At 45.4% G+C, this 15,989-nt stretch overlaps 1 protein-coding gene across 5 annotated transcripts; it reads left to right on the plus strand.

Annotated features, from left to right (window-relative positions):
- The first annotated feature begins 55 nt into the window (after positions 1 to 55).
- On the plus strand, positions 56 to 15,519 carry POLK (DNA polymerase kappa). 5 transcript variants are annotated; one of them, XM_032968934.2, is made up of 15 exons: positions 56 to 554; positions 2,076 to 2,223; positions 3,081 to 3,200; positions 3,799 to 3,951; positions 7,182 to 7,313; positions 7,766 to 8,309; positions 8,846 to 8,970; positions 9,678 to 9,844; positions 11,014 to 11,046; positions 11,138 to 11,234; positions 11,808 to 11,979; positions 12,447 to 12,607; positions 12,709 to 13,696; positions 13,804 to 13,855; positions 14,344 to 15,519. In XM_032968934.2, exons 1-15 carry the CDS (start codon positions 268 to 270, stop codon positions 14,432 to 14,434), a joined length of 3,270 nt encoding a protein of 1,089 aa, XP_032824825.2. In that variant the 5' UTR covers positions 56 to 267; the 3' UTR covers positions 14,435 to 15,519. The 5 variants fall into 5 exon arrangements, with proteins under 5 accessions (XP_032824825.2, XP_032824829.2, XP_032824828.2 ...); XM_032968938.2 differs by having other exon boundaries at positions 56 to 230; positions 2,059 to 2,223; XM_032968937.2 differs by having other exon boundaries at positions 56 to 230.
- Positions 15,520 to 15,989: the final 470 nt, after the last annotated feature.

Here is a 15,989-nt window from a genome sequence, read left to right on the forward strand (position 1 = left end):
ACCTCCCCACCCCCCCCCATCTTCACCACCCCCCCCCCATGTCCCCCTCCCCATCTACCCCCTCCACCTCCCCTACGTAAGATGGCCGACTGTGAAACGGCGCGCGCGCGGTGAAAATTTGAACGTACACGAGAAGCGGCGTCGGGGCACTCACGCGGATTCGAAAGCGCCGTGAAGAGAGCTCCCCACCGGGGCCAACAAACAACGCCGGCTGACGATTATCCCGACCGGTAATTGTGGCCTCACCGAGGTCGACCGCGGCCTCAAATGAGTAGCCGGTGCGGTGTGTTAGTAAACATCGCCAGTGGGGAAGACAAAGGCGCGCGGGGCGGGGTTGCTGGCCAACCCACCCCCATCGTGTGCCGCGCCGGCCTTCGTAGGTGCTACTCGCTAACGGCGCTTGCCCCCAACAGTGTTAAGGCTATCCGGGGGATATTGGTATTTTGTATATACAGTATACTGTATATCATTCCTTTGTCGATCTACTGCTGGATGGAATGCCTCTCCGCACCGCGACCGTCTTGGGTGTTGTTTGACCATACTTCACCACGCCGGTCAGTGCAGCTTGGTACAAGCAAAAAGTTGACCCGAGTCGCGCTTGTGTTTACTCGGTTGCCGTGTGTTAAAATGTGTAAAGGGCTAAGCCGTGAGGCGACAGGGAGTGCCCTGGGGTTGTCAAGTGTCATTTATCAGGTATAGCCCTGTGAGCCATGCTGCTCTTAAGTCGGGTGCAACCTCAACAAACAAAATATGAACAGAGAAACATCTTAAAGCGACGACGCGCAACAGAAATATCCTGGATAAAACAGGAAATCTTCCAGGCAAAAAAACCCCACAGTATTACAACGCTGTGTTGCAAAAATCCCAGTGTAATGACATTAAAATGTATTCATATATAGTTGTCCATGAAAATATCATCGAGTCTCAAGACATTGTTTTCGTTATGTCTGCCGAATGCCTATTGAATGTAACCTCATCTTTACCTGGGAATTCACAGTGGTCGTGTCAGAAACACGACCAGAACCGAGCCGGGACCACTGGGACTGTGTGTGAGTCTAGATCGATAATGACTCTGACTAACGCGAATCTGTCACCGCTGAGGTCCAGGGTTTAAACCACGTTATGTGTTTTATTTGACCAGTTTAAGGTCCACTCAGCTATGTGGCTCTTTTTCAGAAGCGACCTGGCCACAAATGATCGCACAACAAAGTGGCTCAGCATGTGGAAATGTGTAGCAGCCAAATATGAGCTTGATTTGAAGCTTTCGTGTGACTGCAGGAATCCAAACTCTTTGGTTCTTTCGGTAAAGTCACGTAGGTAGAAATAATAACAGATCACGACGTTTCGATCGCAACACAAGCAATCGTCATCAGGTGAGACAAGCGACCGTCTTCAGGTGAGACGGTCGCTTGTTGTTGCGATCGAAAAGTCGTGATCTATTATTTTTTCTACCTACGTGACTTTGCCGAAAGAACCAAAGAGTACAGCCAAATATACTCTTAAATGTAGAGGGGAAAACCAGAGAACCCTGGAGACAAATCCACGCGATCGCGGAGAGAGACGCGCAAATTCCAAATATACAGGCGTCAAAGTCGGGATCGAACCACAACCTCCTGTATACCAGGCGATGTCGTTAACATTTTGCCACCGTGGTGCCCAAACGCTGTACAGTATCTGGTTGTCATTAACCTCATTTTAGCTGTGTGTAAAACACTTAAGACCAGCACTGCCAATCTCCTGGGGTCAAGCCCTGATTCTATGTCTCTTGTCAAAAGGCTCACAATTGACATGCCCTTAACAATCACCACTAAATTTGAATCTTGGATTCAAGCCCTCACGTGGGTATATATTAGGAGGCTCATAATGGCCGTGTCAGATCACCGAACCAGAACCTCAATATAATTTATGTGTGTCGTGTCAGCATATAAGACAGTTGGTGCAGCAGAAGCGATTATGTAACCTCCTGCTGACTAGGGGATAATCTTTGCAAAGTAGGAGATTGCTCATTTTTCAGGAAGCTTCGGAGTGAATCCCAGGCATTTATTGATCTCTGGTGAGGGGGGACCTCCCTTCAGGCTGGAGACTGAAGACGGGATGGAGGGAGCAAGGGGAGCCGTGGCTGCCCCTGGGCTTGTGTCTTGCATGGCCCTCAACGACAACAAGGCTGGAATGGAGGGGCTGGATAAGGAGCGCATTAACAAAGTCATCCTTGACATCTCCAAGGTGTGTCGCGTCGTCCAATCGTGGGCAATTGCGCTGCCCAACAGACCTTTGGGGTGGCCGTGTTTCATTAAGCAACGTGTAAATGTGTGACCATTTTATCGATCCATTTCTTGATGAAGGCCTCCCTCCGCTATGCGAGTCGTGGGGATTATTTGACCATACTTCACCATGCTGGTCAGTGCCCGTTGATAAAGTCGGGGAGTGTAGATGGACAATGCTATAGTACAAAAATGGGTTTGTTGCACTGATATCTGCTGTCGACCACATAGCCCTGCAACCACCCATAACTACTGTTATGCATGGTGGTTTCCCATCGAAGCACTATTCAGGCACAAAACTTACTTAGCTTTTGACATCTGACAAGATGTCAGATGTCCAGATCATTTGGTCATTGGCTAATAGACATATCCATGAATGATGAGATTTATTTATCCTGGAAAACTTCACAATCTGCATGAGGATGTTTGTCCATCTCTTTAATAACGACTATTTTGTGGTCCGAAAGGAAACGGGATTACCCAGGGAAACCTGCTACTTGCATTACAGAATAATACTTAAAGGTCTGCACAGTCAGGTCAGGAAGCCACTTGCTGTCCTGCCGTCTCATGGCCATTTTTCAGACCAGAAAATTTGTAATATTTTGGTTAACAAATCTGCACGATCCACAACCTCTTACCTCCAAAGTGTTGGATTTACAGATGAACACCTCCAATTGCGAACTATTAATCAACTTTGGTGTTCCATTAAATGTATGGCAAGCTTGGAATGTATTCCTAATGTCAGTTCAACAACATGACAAACAGCTGCCACCGAGTTAACACTACATTTCTTGAGTCATGCTAATAATTGTATTGCAGGGGTCTCGTTTTTATGAGAATGAGCTGAAGAAGGAGCAGCAGGTGAACCAGAAGATCGAGAGGATGTTGCAGCAGAAGGGTCAGCTTACTGATCAGCAGATCCGACAAGCTGAGCTGCAGGTTTGTGTGTAGGCTGTACTCATCAAAGTCTGTACAAATCCACAATTGTTCTAATACATTATTATGCTCAAGATATATATTTTACAGTCCCTTTGTCAATCAATACTTTACCGTGCTGCTCAGTTTGAGTTGGTGAAGGTAATTCCCAGGACCGATTAAGACAACTCTACTACGGTAGCCATGGAAAGGAATAAAACTCAGGCCCCGAGGTTCAAGACCAAGTATGCTAATAGCTGCACCACCATTCCATGCATCAAATTGTGTATCTAAAAATCAATTATGATTAATCCAAGTTTACGCTAATGTGCTGATGTAACCTTTAGACTGGTGTAATGAAAAGGACAAACATATGAGATGGAACATGAAAATGAGATGTTAAAAACCACAAAAAAATAAGATTATATTTTTTTGAATTGTGACAGCCACCCCCAAAATGAACAGTTAATCGAATTGTGGGGAGAGAGCAAATCGTTACATGACTGCTAAGCATGCATGTATGTTGAAATTCTTTCGCACCGTACGTATCCAACCGTGCTCATCAGAAGATGCGGGGAAGTAGCTGCGAATCGCTTTCACCCAATGTTGCAACACTCATCAGATGGACAGTCTGGTGGAGCGTCTGGAAAAGTCCCGCGATCTCAACCGCACCATCGTGCACGTGGACATGGACATGTTCTATGCCGCCGTGGAGATGAGGGACTTCCCAGAGCTCAAGGACAAGCCCATGGCCGTCGGCTCCATGAGCATGCTTGTGAGAGCTCTCGACGCACTCTCATTTGCTCGGATTATTATAAATGATGTAGTAATAATAATAATGAGACTTGCATTTATATTGCGCCTGTAACGTAAATAAACGTCTCGGAGTGCATTGTAGCTGAGGGGACCCTGTGAGGAACAAGGTGACTCAGGACTGGCCTGCACGTGGGCATTGGTCTGCCTGTACGGGGTAATGATTACCACGTGTAATCCCAAAAGAGTAATTTGCGATTTGGTGACACTGATGTATAATATAAAATCCACAAAATTTGTATCGTCCATTTGCAAAATGTATCGGATTATCGTTCATTTTATTTTATGTTTCATATCCTGTCAATATGGAATAATAAAGCAAATAGCAATAAATACACATTAAATTAATGCTTTTCAAACTTTTCCCAACTAAATGACGGCAAGATAATACAATAGAAATTTGAAAGACAATTACAAACTTAGGAAAAACTGATATGGCAAAAACATCTCGCCACCGCTGCAACCTACTATTGTATCGTATCACGAAAATGTTGTGACAACCCCTATCATTTACTTACCCAGGAGAGAATGCACTGACATTCACGGTTACATGCACGTATGTACGTAGCACTTCTTTCGCACCGTGCATAGCCAACCGTGCTAATCGGAGGTGTGGACGCGAAGGACAACAAACTAAACACAAAATCAGTTCTAAAGAAATGAGTTTTCAATCGGGGAGATGAGGCTGTGGAGGGTAATCAGGTATGTATGTTGAACTTATTTCGCACCGTACGTCGCCAACCGTGCTAATCACGTGAAAATAACGTTGATGCACATTTAGGGTGCCTACTGGGTGGAGGATTTCCCAGTGGATGGCAGTTGCCTCCTGGATGAAATAAATTGACTACTGCTGTCAAAAATTAGGGATGGTTAAGCGAGATAACTTGGGGGATTGCCAAGAAGATCTGCTTGAGTGAACGTTGGAACATCGATGCTGCTTCACACTCTTTATAACAATGACGGGAAAACCTATTGTTCTAGTTAATGAAGCCTGTTTTCAGGAAAAAGTTTTCAATAAATATAATAATTAACCTGATTTCGATTTAAAGCTTTCGTGACTGCAAGGATTCATCTTCTTTGGTTATTTCGGTAAAGTCACGTAGAATGAGAATAAAATAATAAATTGATAAAATAAAATAACACAATAAAATTCTCACGACGTTTCGGCCGCTTGTGTTGTGGCCGAAACGTCATGAGAATTTAATTGTCTCATATTATTTTATCAATTTATTATTTTATTCTCATTCTACGTGACTTTACCGAAAGAACCAAAGAAAATTAACCTGATATTATTTTTAATTTTTATCTACGACACTAACAACTGCTCCAAAATTTGTATTTTTCTGCAAAAAAGACGCAAAAATTGTTTACTTGAATAAACTTCTGATATTTAAAGACGTATCCATTTGAAACTACTTAATTTAAAGATTATGTTCTTTTTTACGTGAAAGAACACAACATTAACTTAATATTCTGAGGGGAAGCTCCTATCTTTTACCGTTTTAGAATTCCTTAGATTTGCACATCATAAAATGCGTTTTTTTTCCATTCAAAACCGCTTGAATCTTAAATATCTCAAAAACAATTAAAAGATAGAACAATGGTTCTCCCTTTAATTGTATTTTCTGTTTAACGCTCTATCAATTAATAAAAAAACGCAATCTTATATTTGGAAAGGTTTCTGAATGACACGCACAAACATGTTTATGTGGCACTTAAAATCGAGATTTTGGGGGCCTTAAAATGAGAAATCTCTGATTTTCATATTTGTCCTGTTGTTTGTGTCCTAAAAGCTACATGTGCACTAAATTTCAGCTTTCTACCTTGTCGGGAAGTATTCTCGATGTTTTTGAGACGTACATACAGATTCAATTCTTCATGTATATGGATGACCCACGGCCACATGGGGGCCACCACTTCGAATCGGCCCACTCAAGATTTTTATCCATCTCTACAATCACAAGAATCAAGTACTAAAACGTCATATTTTCTTTGTCGTTACTTTAGGGCCTCTTGCAATGACAGAAGTGACTAAGGTGTGCATTTTAGTGTTCGCGTGTAGCCCACCGAGGTAATTTGAATGACCTATTTGGCTCCAAGGAAATTGTCCCCACCCCTGGTTCAGGCCCTGGTCTGCGCTTGGAAATTATGTCACAGACTCTCTGGAGACTCCTTGTCAAGTCGATACACCAATTGTACTCACTCTGCCTACATACACGATAAGCAACAATAATTTGCGGAGTTTGCATGCCATTAATTTAAACCCTCACTGAACAAGTGGTCTTTGGACACTTCTGATCGCAACGACCAATGTATCTCAGTGCTGTATTATGAACAGCGCACAAGGCTTTGCACGTCTCTCGCAAATCCTTTCCCGTCGCAACGAGATGCTGCTTGCTATAACCCCACAGGTGCTTTGAGCACGTCATTGTCTTCCTTAAGGTCTGGAAGGATTAATGACTGATAGTGTGCCTCTCCCTGCTCACGTGTACTGTAGGTCATGTGATTTGTAATCTTAGTTTAGGCATTGGTTTTCTTTCCTATAGGTTTCCTGTAGATGTTTTTCTTTTACCCCTGCAAATATATAGTGCATGACCTCCGATTAAGACGGTTGGCTACGTACGGTGCGAAAGAAGTTAAGCATACATGTATACAATTGTGAAGTGATAAATCACTGACACTTTTAATGTTTACCAGTATTCTGTCCTTGAAACCTGCTAATACGTCGTTAAATAAGTAAAGCCTGAGGTCAATCCACTGCTATATGAAGGTCTCCCCTCTCCATGTCATGAGGTTTGTTTGACCATTCTTCCTGCTTGTCGGTGTGAGATGGTGAAGGGGGTGGTGGTTCAGAATTGGTTTAGGTATCACTCACCACTGATGTCAACCATAGCCAGGTTGGCAGGTTTTTAACGCAGTGCACTAATCACTCGTCAAATGTAAAACAAAATTGACCTTGTTTGCATGTATTTGTGTAGATGCTGTAATTGCATTTTTTAAATACTTTTTTTAAACACCAGGAAATACGCCGCATGCCGGCTGAACGCGTGATGTATATTTTTTGTGGGCCTTCGCCTGCACTTTTTGGTGCCTCAGCCATATAGTCCACCTGCTTAACTTGGCCACCTGCTTGAATTGTGGGTGATTTGTAAGCAAGCGGCGTGTGTGTGTGTGTGTGTTCTGCGCGTGCAGTCAACGTCCAACTACCACGCCCGCAGGTTTGGCGTGCGCGCCGCCATGCCTGGCTTCATCGCCAAGAAGCTGTGTCCTGATCTTGTCATCTGCCCACTGAATTTCAACAAATACTCCGCTGTGAGCAAGCAGGTGAGCTGTACTCATACTCTTTGGTTCTTTCGGTAAAGTCACGTAGGTAGAAAAAGAGTAATACAGCTCAGGTGAGCTGTATTACTCCTTTGTGTAGTTACGCCTAAGTTAACGGATAGGTCATGCAGAATGAGTAGATATTGACATAGCAACATTAATTAATTATATGACCAGGTAAAGGCAAAAAGCATTAAAAATGTTTTTTACATATATAAAAGCAAGTCGAGCAATGCAATAGAGTTTAAACATTGCCAGAACATCCAGAACATAGGTGCAGTTGTAAATTTGAAATTGTGTGTAAAATATTTATGAACAATATTCAAATCGGTAGGAAAAAATAGACTTTAATAAAAAGAGCAATACAAAATGGTAGTCATTCAAAGTATAACTCATGACACTTATTCATATAATGTGAATTAGAAATATAACCCTTATTGAATGGTGACCAACAGGTCCGAGAAGTCCTTGCCGATTATGACCCAAACTTTCTACCAATGAGCCTGGACGAGGCTTACCTGGACATCACGGCTCACCTGGCGGAGCGGCAAGCCTGGCCCGAAAGCCGCCGCACCTTCGCCGCTCACGAGGGACTGTGCCAGGGGAGGGACTGCAACAGGTGCAGGGTGGCTCAGACCAGCTCAGCGGTGCACAACGCCCGTGACACAAACTCATTAAGGGTGCTCGGAAACGGTGGCACGGCGGAAAGCACGTGTGACCCAAATGTGTCACCAGCGGGAGGCTTTACGACCGATAAACAAACAGATGAAGCAAACGATGGTGCATCCTTCGAGAGTTACTCACCAGAACTGTTCGATAGCACCCCGCCGCAGGTCGGTGGAAGTGAAAATGCCGCGTCAGGGTTTGGCGCCAGCGCGAGCCGTAACGGAACGCCTGAGCGCTCATCGACGGCAGTGGTGTTTGGGCTGAGTGTCGAGGAGGCCGTCAGGGAAATGCGATTCCGCATCGAGCAGAAAACGGGTCTCACAGCCAGCGCCGGTGAGTCAATGCATCTAGAGTTAGACTCCAGGAGGGTCCGTCATTTGTGGCCAGGTTGCTTCTGAAAAAGCTATGTAGCTCAGTGGCCCTTACCTGGTAAAATAAAACAGTTTGGTTTAGTTTAAAAGATCGATCAACCTCGGTCACTGAAACGACAAAAGAAAAACAAATCCCAGTTATGGTATCTCACCATTGCCACTTGGTGTTGGGTCGTCCCCTTGTTTCACGTTCCTCACCTCTAGAGAGGGTGTTTTGGCCAACTCTTCTACGCTGGCCAGACGTCTTGTGAATCCACTGCTGGATGAAGGCCTGTCCATTCCACATCGGTTTTGGGAGTTTTTTGACCGTACGTCACCACGCTGGTCAGTGCGGGGTTGGCGAAGGTTGGGGTGGCCGAGCACCAATTTACTGATCTTAGCCGTGACTCGGAAACAAACTCAGGTCGCCGAAGTTGCAGAGCAGTGTATCAGTCACTGCATTGCCGCTCCCCGTGACCGTTACATTAGTGTTGCCAATCAACTTGTTTGTGTTTGCAGGCATTGCCCCCAACATGCTGCTGGCGAAGGTTGGCAGCGACATGAATAAACCCAACGGGCAGTACCGCTTGGAGCCCACGAGGGATGCCATCCGCAACTTTGTGGATGAGCTGCCGATACGCAAGGTGCCCACGATGCTTGCGTCTTCTCTGTGTTCAACGATGGCGAGATGTTAAATATCTTGCCTGGTATTCAGGAGGTTGTGGGTTCAATGCCAACCCTGACGCCGGTATATTTGGAGTTTGTATGTTCTCCCCGTAGTTGCGTGGATTTTTATACTGGTCCTCCGGTTTTTCCCTCCACATTTAGAATAATGCGTTTAGAGTATTTGGCTGCTATCAATTTCCACACGATGAGCCGCTTCATTGAGTCATCATTTGTGGCTTCTGAAAAAGAGTTATATAGCTCAGTGAGCCTTACTTGGTAAAATAGAAAATAGTTTAAGTTGAATTGTCTGCCACCTTACATGCATGCACATGCTTATTTTGCCTGTGTAACTTATCAGTGTAGTGATTTAGATCCAAATGATTGAATGCTACACACTTGTGACAAAATCACCAAATAATTACACTTGTGTAAGTGTAGGAAAAGCTCACTCTAGACTCTCTTTCAAGAGGGTCGTACTAAGTTATCGCAGTAAGTGACAATGATTGTGACGTTTCCCAGTTAAATAATTCTCCAGTAATCTAAAAAAATTGGACCATAACACTGGCACGCAATGGCCTACTCTCCATAGGTACTCGTTAACAGTCCTTTCCCCATTAGTCTGTATCGCTATACGGGGATCTTTAATTTGTTATATGTGTACTGAAATGCCCACTCATGCCGGTAGGTGAGCGGCATCGGGAAAGTGACGGAGAAAATGCTGAATGCGCTGGACGTGTTCACGTGCGCCCACCTGCACCGGCAGCGAGCTCTGGTGGCGCTGCTCTTCTCTGAGGGGTCCTGTCAGCACTTTCTGCGCATCTCCATGGGCTTGGGCTCCACTCACGTTGACAGGTGGCTTCGTTCAAGCAACGAGCGGCACAGCAACACGGGATATATAGGGCACAATGGTGGCGAGATGTTAACTACCTTGTCCGGTATGCAGGAGGTCGTAGGTTCGATCCCGACCCTGACGCCTGTTGTATATTTGGAGTTCACATGTTCTCCCTATGGTCATGTGCATTTTTCGCCGGGTCCTCCGGTTTTTCCCTTCACATTTATAAATGTGCATTTAGAGTATTGGCTGCTATAAATTTCCACATGATAAGCCACTTCGTAGAGCTATAATTTATGGCCCCGTTGCTTCGGAAAAATAGCTGTATATCTCATTGAGCCTTACCTGGTCAAATAAAAAAAATATTTTAGAAGTTTAGTTTATAGTCCACTTATCTCACTGTGAATTTCTTAGATCGCAGGGGATCATGACTAGAGATATCGGGTCAGTGTGTAATACGGGTAATTATTTAGTTGGCGAGCAGTGAAGGTTTATTGTGTTTTGCGAATACTGTATAATAGTGGCAAGTTCAGAATATATGGCTACTTAATGAACACAATTGTTTAGGTTTTTTTAGCACTTTCCACCTAAGGTTCAGAGTGTTCATTCATTTGCTCTGCCCATCTGTTTTTTGGTCTTTGTGAGTGGGTCATGATAACTGTCATAAAGATGATCCAAAATAAATTAAATATAAAGGCGATGACACCACTTGCTTTGCATGATGTCATTGCAGGGTGATGTCATATCGTTGTGCAGCTCTGAAAGTAACATTGTCACTAAATTTAATCATTCCGAGAGGACAACACACACTTTGGAAATCTTTACACAATCCAAGCGTGTACATATGATATTATTTTCCTCTATTATATTCCATTTGTGTTATCAGCATCATGTGATGAGATGACGTGATTGACATTTGGAACACTAGCTCAAAGCAGTGACCACCTTGTGTCACAGAATGGCCCTGGAAGATAACGCCATAGAGCTCCCGCTGTTGCTGTCACTTAGATAGGCATCATCCACACGAGGAGCACACACACAGACGGCTTTGGCCATTTCATTTGATGCTGTGCTTGGAAAAAAATGCTCAAAATACAATATTCACAATTAAGTTTGTACCCAATATTTCAACTGAAGGTTGGGTCTCACCGCCTCTGTAATTCTTTTTGTGTGTGTGTTTATTCCAAAGGGACGGAGAACGAAAGAGCATGAGCACGGAGAGGTGAGTCTGCACCATTGGTTTGTTAGAGAGACTTCGTTGAAGCTGTCCGCGGTTGGGAGCCATTCTCGGCGACTCATTGTGTTTCCTACAGGACGTTCAGTGAGATCAACAAGCAAGAGGAGCTGTACAACTTGTGCTGGGAGCTGTGTGGAGACCTGGCCAATGACCTCAGCAAGGAGGGACTGAAGGTATCCACACTCATATCCAAAGTCTTTTATGCCATCGCCTGACAGAGATGTTTGTTTATGGATATATCTGTAGGTAGTATAAGAAATGGTTTACATCACGTACATGTCTCTTTTTATGCATATGACATGCACTTATAAACTGTACATATGCAGCCCGTTGGTCAATCCACTGCTGGGTGAGGGCCCCTCCCTACGCCATGCGGGAAATAGGAGTTCTTTGACCATACTTCACGCTCATCAGTGTGGTTTGGCGAACGCCGAGAGCGTAGACGTTGCAGTACCTGGCGTCCAGTATAATTACAAACACAGCAGCATTGTCAATTATATTGTGCTTGCAATTTATTATGAATGGCAATTACTATAGTAATTCACCTAGGGTGCATGCTATTTAGGCTTTAGGTTTCAAGGTTATTCAATACTTAGACTTTACACTTCACTTTTATTCAACGGGCACGATGCTGGCCTCACTAACTCCTCGTGTGCCGTGAGGGCGTCATTTAGGTGCTCGCAGCCCTTCCACGGCTTATAAGGCTTGATTGGGGGAATCTGTTTATTTTTATATTTACTGGACAGGGGCGCACAGTGACCGTGAAGACAAAAAGCGTGAGTTTTGAGGTGAAGACCAGAGCGATGTCGCTGCCCGGGCCCGTGGCCTCAAGGGAAGAGATTTACGCGGCCGCCAAGGAGCTACTCAAGACAGAAATGGACAACATCTCTCCCCAGCCACTCCGACTACGGCTCATGGGTACGAAACAATTTCCCACGGCCGACAGCATTTAAAAGCTTCGCAATACAGAGAGAGAGAGAGCAAGCTCAGTCGCCATTAATATTCAATCATTGTGGCTAAACAAAACGTGGTGACATTTATATGTTGTGTGCTATGCTTTTTTTTAAGTTCAGTCCATGTAATGTTTCAACAAGCAATGCATTGTGGTGCATTGTAAATAACATGTGTGCATAATGGCTGTTCCTCAGTGACTTATCAGGAGGGGGCAGACTAATACCCACTTGCTGGCCATTGCTCTATTCACCTTGTGCCACACAGGGGCAGCTGCCACTGGGGGGGATCCCCTGCCACGATGACTCGAGATGTTAGCGCATGAGAGGCGCGGTATCAATATGAAGTTGCGATGATGATGATGATGATGATGATTTGCGTTCCATCCTCCCCGGCTACGCTTTGTTTTACCACGTGCGTGCACGCGTGTGCAGGGGTGAGGCTGTCCGGGTTCGTCGACCGGACGGAGCAGAAGCAGAAGCAGCGATCAATCAGCACGTTCGTACAGAGCACGCGCAGCAGCAGCAGCAGGAGGGAGGTCGCCTCGCCGCACATCGATGTCTTGCCGCATGGCTCAACATTCGGCGAGCCGTCGGTATGGGCCCAGCCGTACTCATCGAGCGCCACTTGTCTGTTTTTATTCCCAATTCCAGAAATGCGTAAATATTGCAAACATGTTTTTTCATTTCATTTTAGACTCATCCACTTAGTGAACAAAGTGCTCTGGGTTCTGCTACTGGGGCTGTTCTGCCCGGCCAAGTGGAGGAGGAGAGCGGACGCCCAGAAGTTCGCATCAAGTCGTTCTTCCAGCGGGTTCAGGCTGAGCGACAGAGCCAGCTCGACAAGCAGCCGTCACCCATGGCACCTGGGCCCACATTGGAGTCTGCTGGGCGGTGTGCCAGTGCCACCCGACAGCCCTCGCCCGTCTTGACGGCGGACCGCGGCGTCGATGGCCGTGGCGGTGGTGGCCACCCGACCCGGCGCGGCAAGGGCACCGTCCCAGTGTACACGTGCCCGGTGTGCGACATGCGCCAGGACAGCAGAAGCCTGTCTGAGTTCAACGCCCACATCGACGAGTGCCTCGGTGAAACCGAACACTCGGGTGTTGCTGTCGTGGGCGGTTCCAGCGGCGGCGCGGAGTGGGGACACGGGCTTGGAGGGAAGGATCGCCCGACTCGAAATGTGTCGCTGGCCCAAGATGATGGCGGCGAGCCGAGGCAGAGAGCGTGCGCCGCCGCCTCCGGTGCCGAGCAGAACTTGCACCGAGGTGTAGAGCGACGTGCAAAGCAAACGACGTGCAAAACAAATCGACCTCCATGCCATTCGGAAGAAAGCGGGCAGGCGTGTGCCGCTAAAGATGCTGCCGACCCCAAGGGATCTGAGAGCAAGCGAATCCAATCGCGGGATTTTAACAATGCCGCCGTCCAGCTGGTAGACGCTCTCGGAGAATGCGCGGTTCCCCGCTATCGGCAGGGTGTAGGTGGACCGCTGGCGGAGCATGCCGGAGACCGTGAAGCAGCCTGCGCTCCAAGCGGGACGATGAGAGTGCCTGCCATGGCCGGCGCTCCCACCTGCCCAATCTGTCTCTGCCCCCAAGGCTCGTCCGACCTCGTGGCTTTCAATAGCCACGTGGACGTCTGCCTCAACAGGAGAGTCATCGAGGAGCTCGTGGGCCACGGGCCAGGTGTGTCGCGCGCCTCTGGTGAACGATGTACATCACTGCGTTAACAATTCATTGCCAGTGTTGCTCCAACGTGTATGAAATGGTGACTTGTGCAATGTCTATTCCAGGGTCAACAGAGGCAGGGAAGCAGCCTAGCATTTCCAACGGAGGGCTGAAAAGGTAATACTGATTTAATTGTTGTGAACTCACCAGTTAACACCTGTCCGATAATGTATATTCGGTACAGACGTGTAAGCATATGGTCAAATCACCTACAATGCACCGATCCCACCAGACCTCGGAAGCTAAGCGGGTTTGAGCCTGGATAGTGCTTGGATGGGTGATCAGTAAATCAGTAATATCCATTATTGGACTGTAACTATGCTTCCCACTTTCATGAACCCCCACTGACCAACGTGGTGAAGTGTGGTCAAATAATCTCCACAACCTACACGGCGTTGGAGGCCCTCATCCACCAGTGGATTGACATACGTAGAGACGTGTACACGCTCAACTCGTAATGCCTGATGATGCGATGGGGATTGTGAAGTGTGACATGAATGCACAAAACGACAGAACACACTTGTGTGGCTGTGTTAACCACGTAAGCATTTCAACACGAAGTGCGCGTTGGTCGTTTGATATTCCTGTTTGCCCGTCTGGCCCAGGTCGCACGTCGGCTCCAAGAAGTCTTCAGCGAAACGGGCGAAGCACTCTCCATCAAAACCTGGCATCGAGCGTTTTTTTCAAACGAGCTGAAAGAAAGGCTGTCGGCGGAAGGAGTTATCATGTTGATCTTTCTTTTATCATAACAGCGGTGGCGATGATGATTATACTGATAAAAGGGAAATTATGTCAGCTGTGACAACAGCGTCCATAAGGATATAAGCACTTTTTCACCAATATCCTAACGTGTACTCGCTCTTTTTAATTGCCCATTATATTATTCAACACCAATGCATACTTTACGTCCTCCGAAAATAATTTAATTTACTTTAAGTGATAACGTTCGCAGTATTTCGGTAGTGGATTTTGACGGTAATATTTTAAGTGTCCTAATCGCTTTAGCATTCATAGTAATTCGTTGCTTCTATACGGTGAGCAGTGATTGCTTCAGAATTAGTTTCTATGGTCGTGCATCGATGACCCTGGCTGTCTATAAACGAATCATCTTGGCCGACGTTCTCACATTGTGCGTATTTTATCTTAACCAGATTCGTGTTATAGGTCCTCTCACAACGTGTTGGACCTGCAATATGTTTATCCTCGGCGGTATAATTATGCCCTGCATAGTATTTAAAAAATAGATATGTTACGTTGATAAATTAAAAACATTTATGGTTACAATGAAGTTAATTTATGCGCATCGGTGACAAATTTGACATCTTTATGAAAGTTATTTATTGTTTATGCAATGAAGACAATTATACCTTTAGTTTTGGTGATCTGTGCCTGCAACTCTGCACTGTGTGCAACACCCGGTAGGCTACGTGGATCCGAGTCACGTCACATAATTATTATCCAGTAGAATTTCTGCACATGCTGTGAACACCATATGGAATTCCATCTCATAAATTGGTTCTGAAAAAAGGAACCATTGTAATGCCGATTCTAAATCTCAACCCCAAAAAGAATTATGCGATGGCACGCGTCTGGTGATTCGTGAAATGCACCGTGATTTAGTTTTAGCTGAAATAATTTCAGAATCCAATCGTGGAGATAGTCTTCATGCTCAGAATTGATCTGGCACCGTCTGATTTGAATTTACCATTCATTTTGAAGCGAAGGCGGTTTCCGATCAACCCTGCATTTGCTATAAACTGTCAATAAATCACAAGGACACACTTTTGAGTTTGTTGGACTTTATCTCAACGAATCAGGTTTTTTTTTTCCTATGGACAACATGTTGCTTTGTCAAGATGCAAAAATCAAACCAACAAAGTGTGCTGATTCAATCAAATTAATCTCAAGGGAAAATGTTGGGAGATGATTGTCATTTTATATTAAATGGGATATAACATTTGTATTAAATAAATTCAATACATATTTAAATTGTAGTCTTTTTCATTAAAGTGTGTTTTTATGAACCCGTCATGACGGGCAATTACACGAGTTTAATAATACTGGAGTACCGATTTGTGCATCTGTAGTAGCCACTAGGGGGCCTGAGTTCATCTTTCTGTTTTGACGAGACAGCCAAGACGTGAGTCGCGCATATAAACCTGTCAATTACAACACTACCAGACTGAAACCTCAGTAGGGCGATGAACCCATGTTGTGAGCGATTGTTAATGTTCAGTATGGCACGTGCAGC

The sequence above is a fragment of the Petromyzon marinus genome, chromosome 40 (genome assembly GCF_048934315.1).
Source record: "Petromyzon marinus isolate PM22_M1 ecotype Great Lakes invasive population chromosome 40, UKy_Petmar_22M1.pri1.0, whole genome shotgun sequence".
NCBI lineage: Eukaryota > Metazoa > Chordata > Hyperoartia > Petromyzontiformes > Petromyzontidae > Petromyzon > Petromyzon marinus.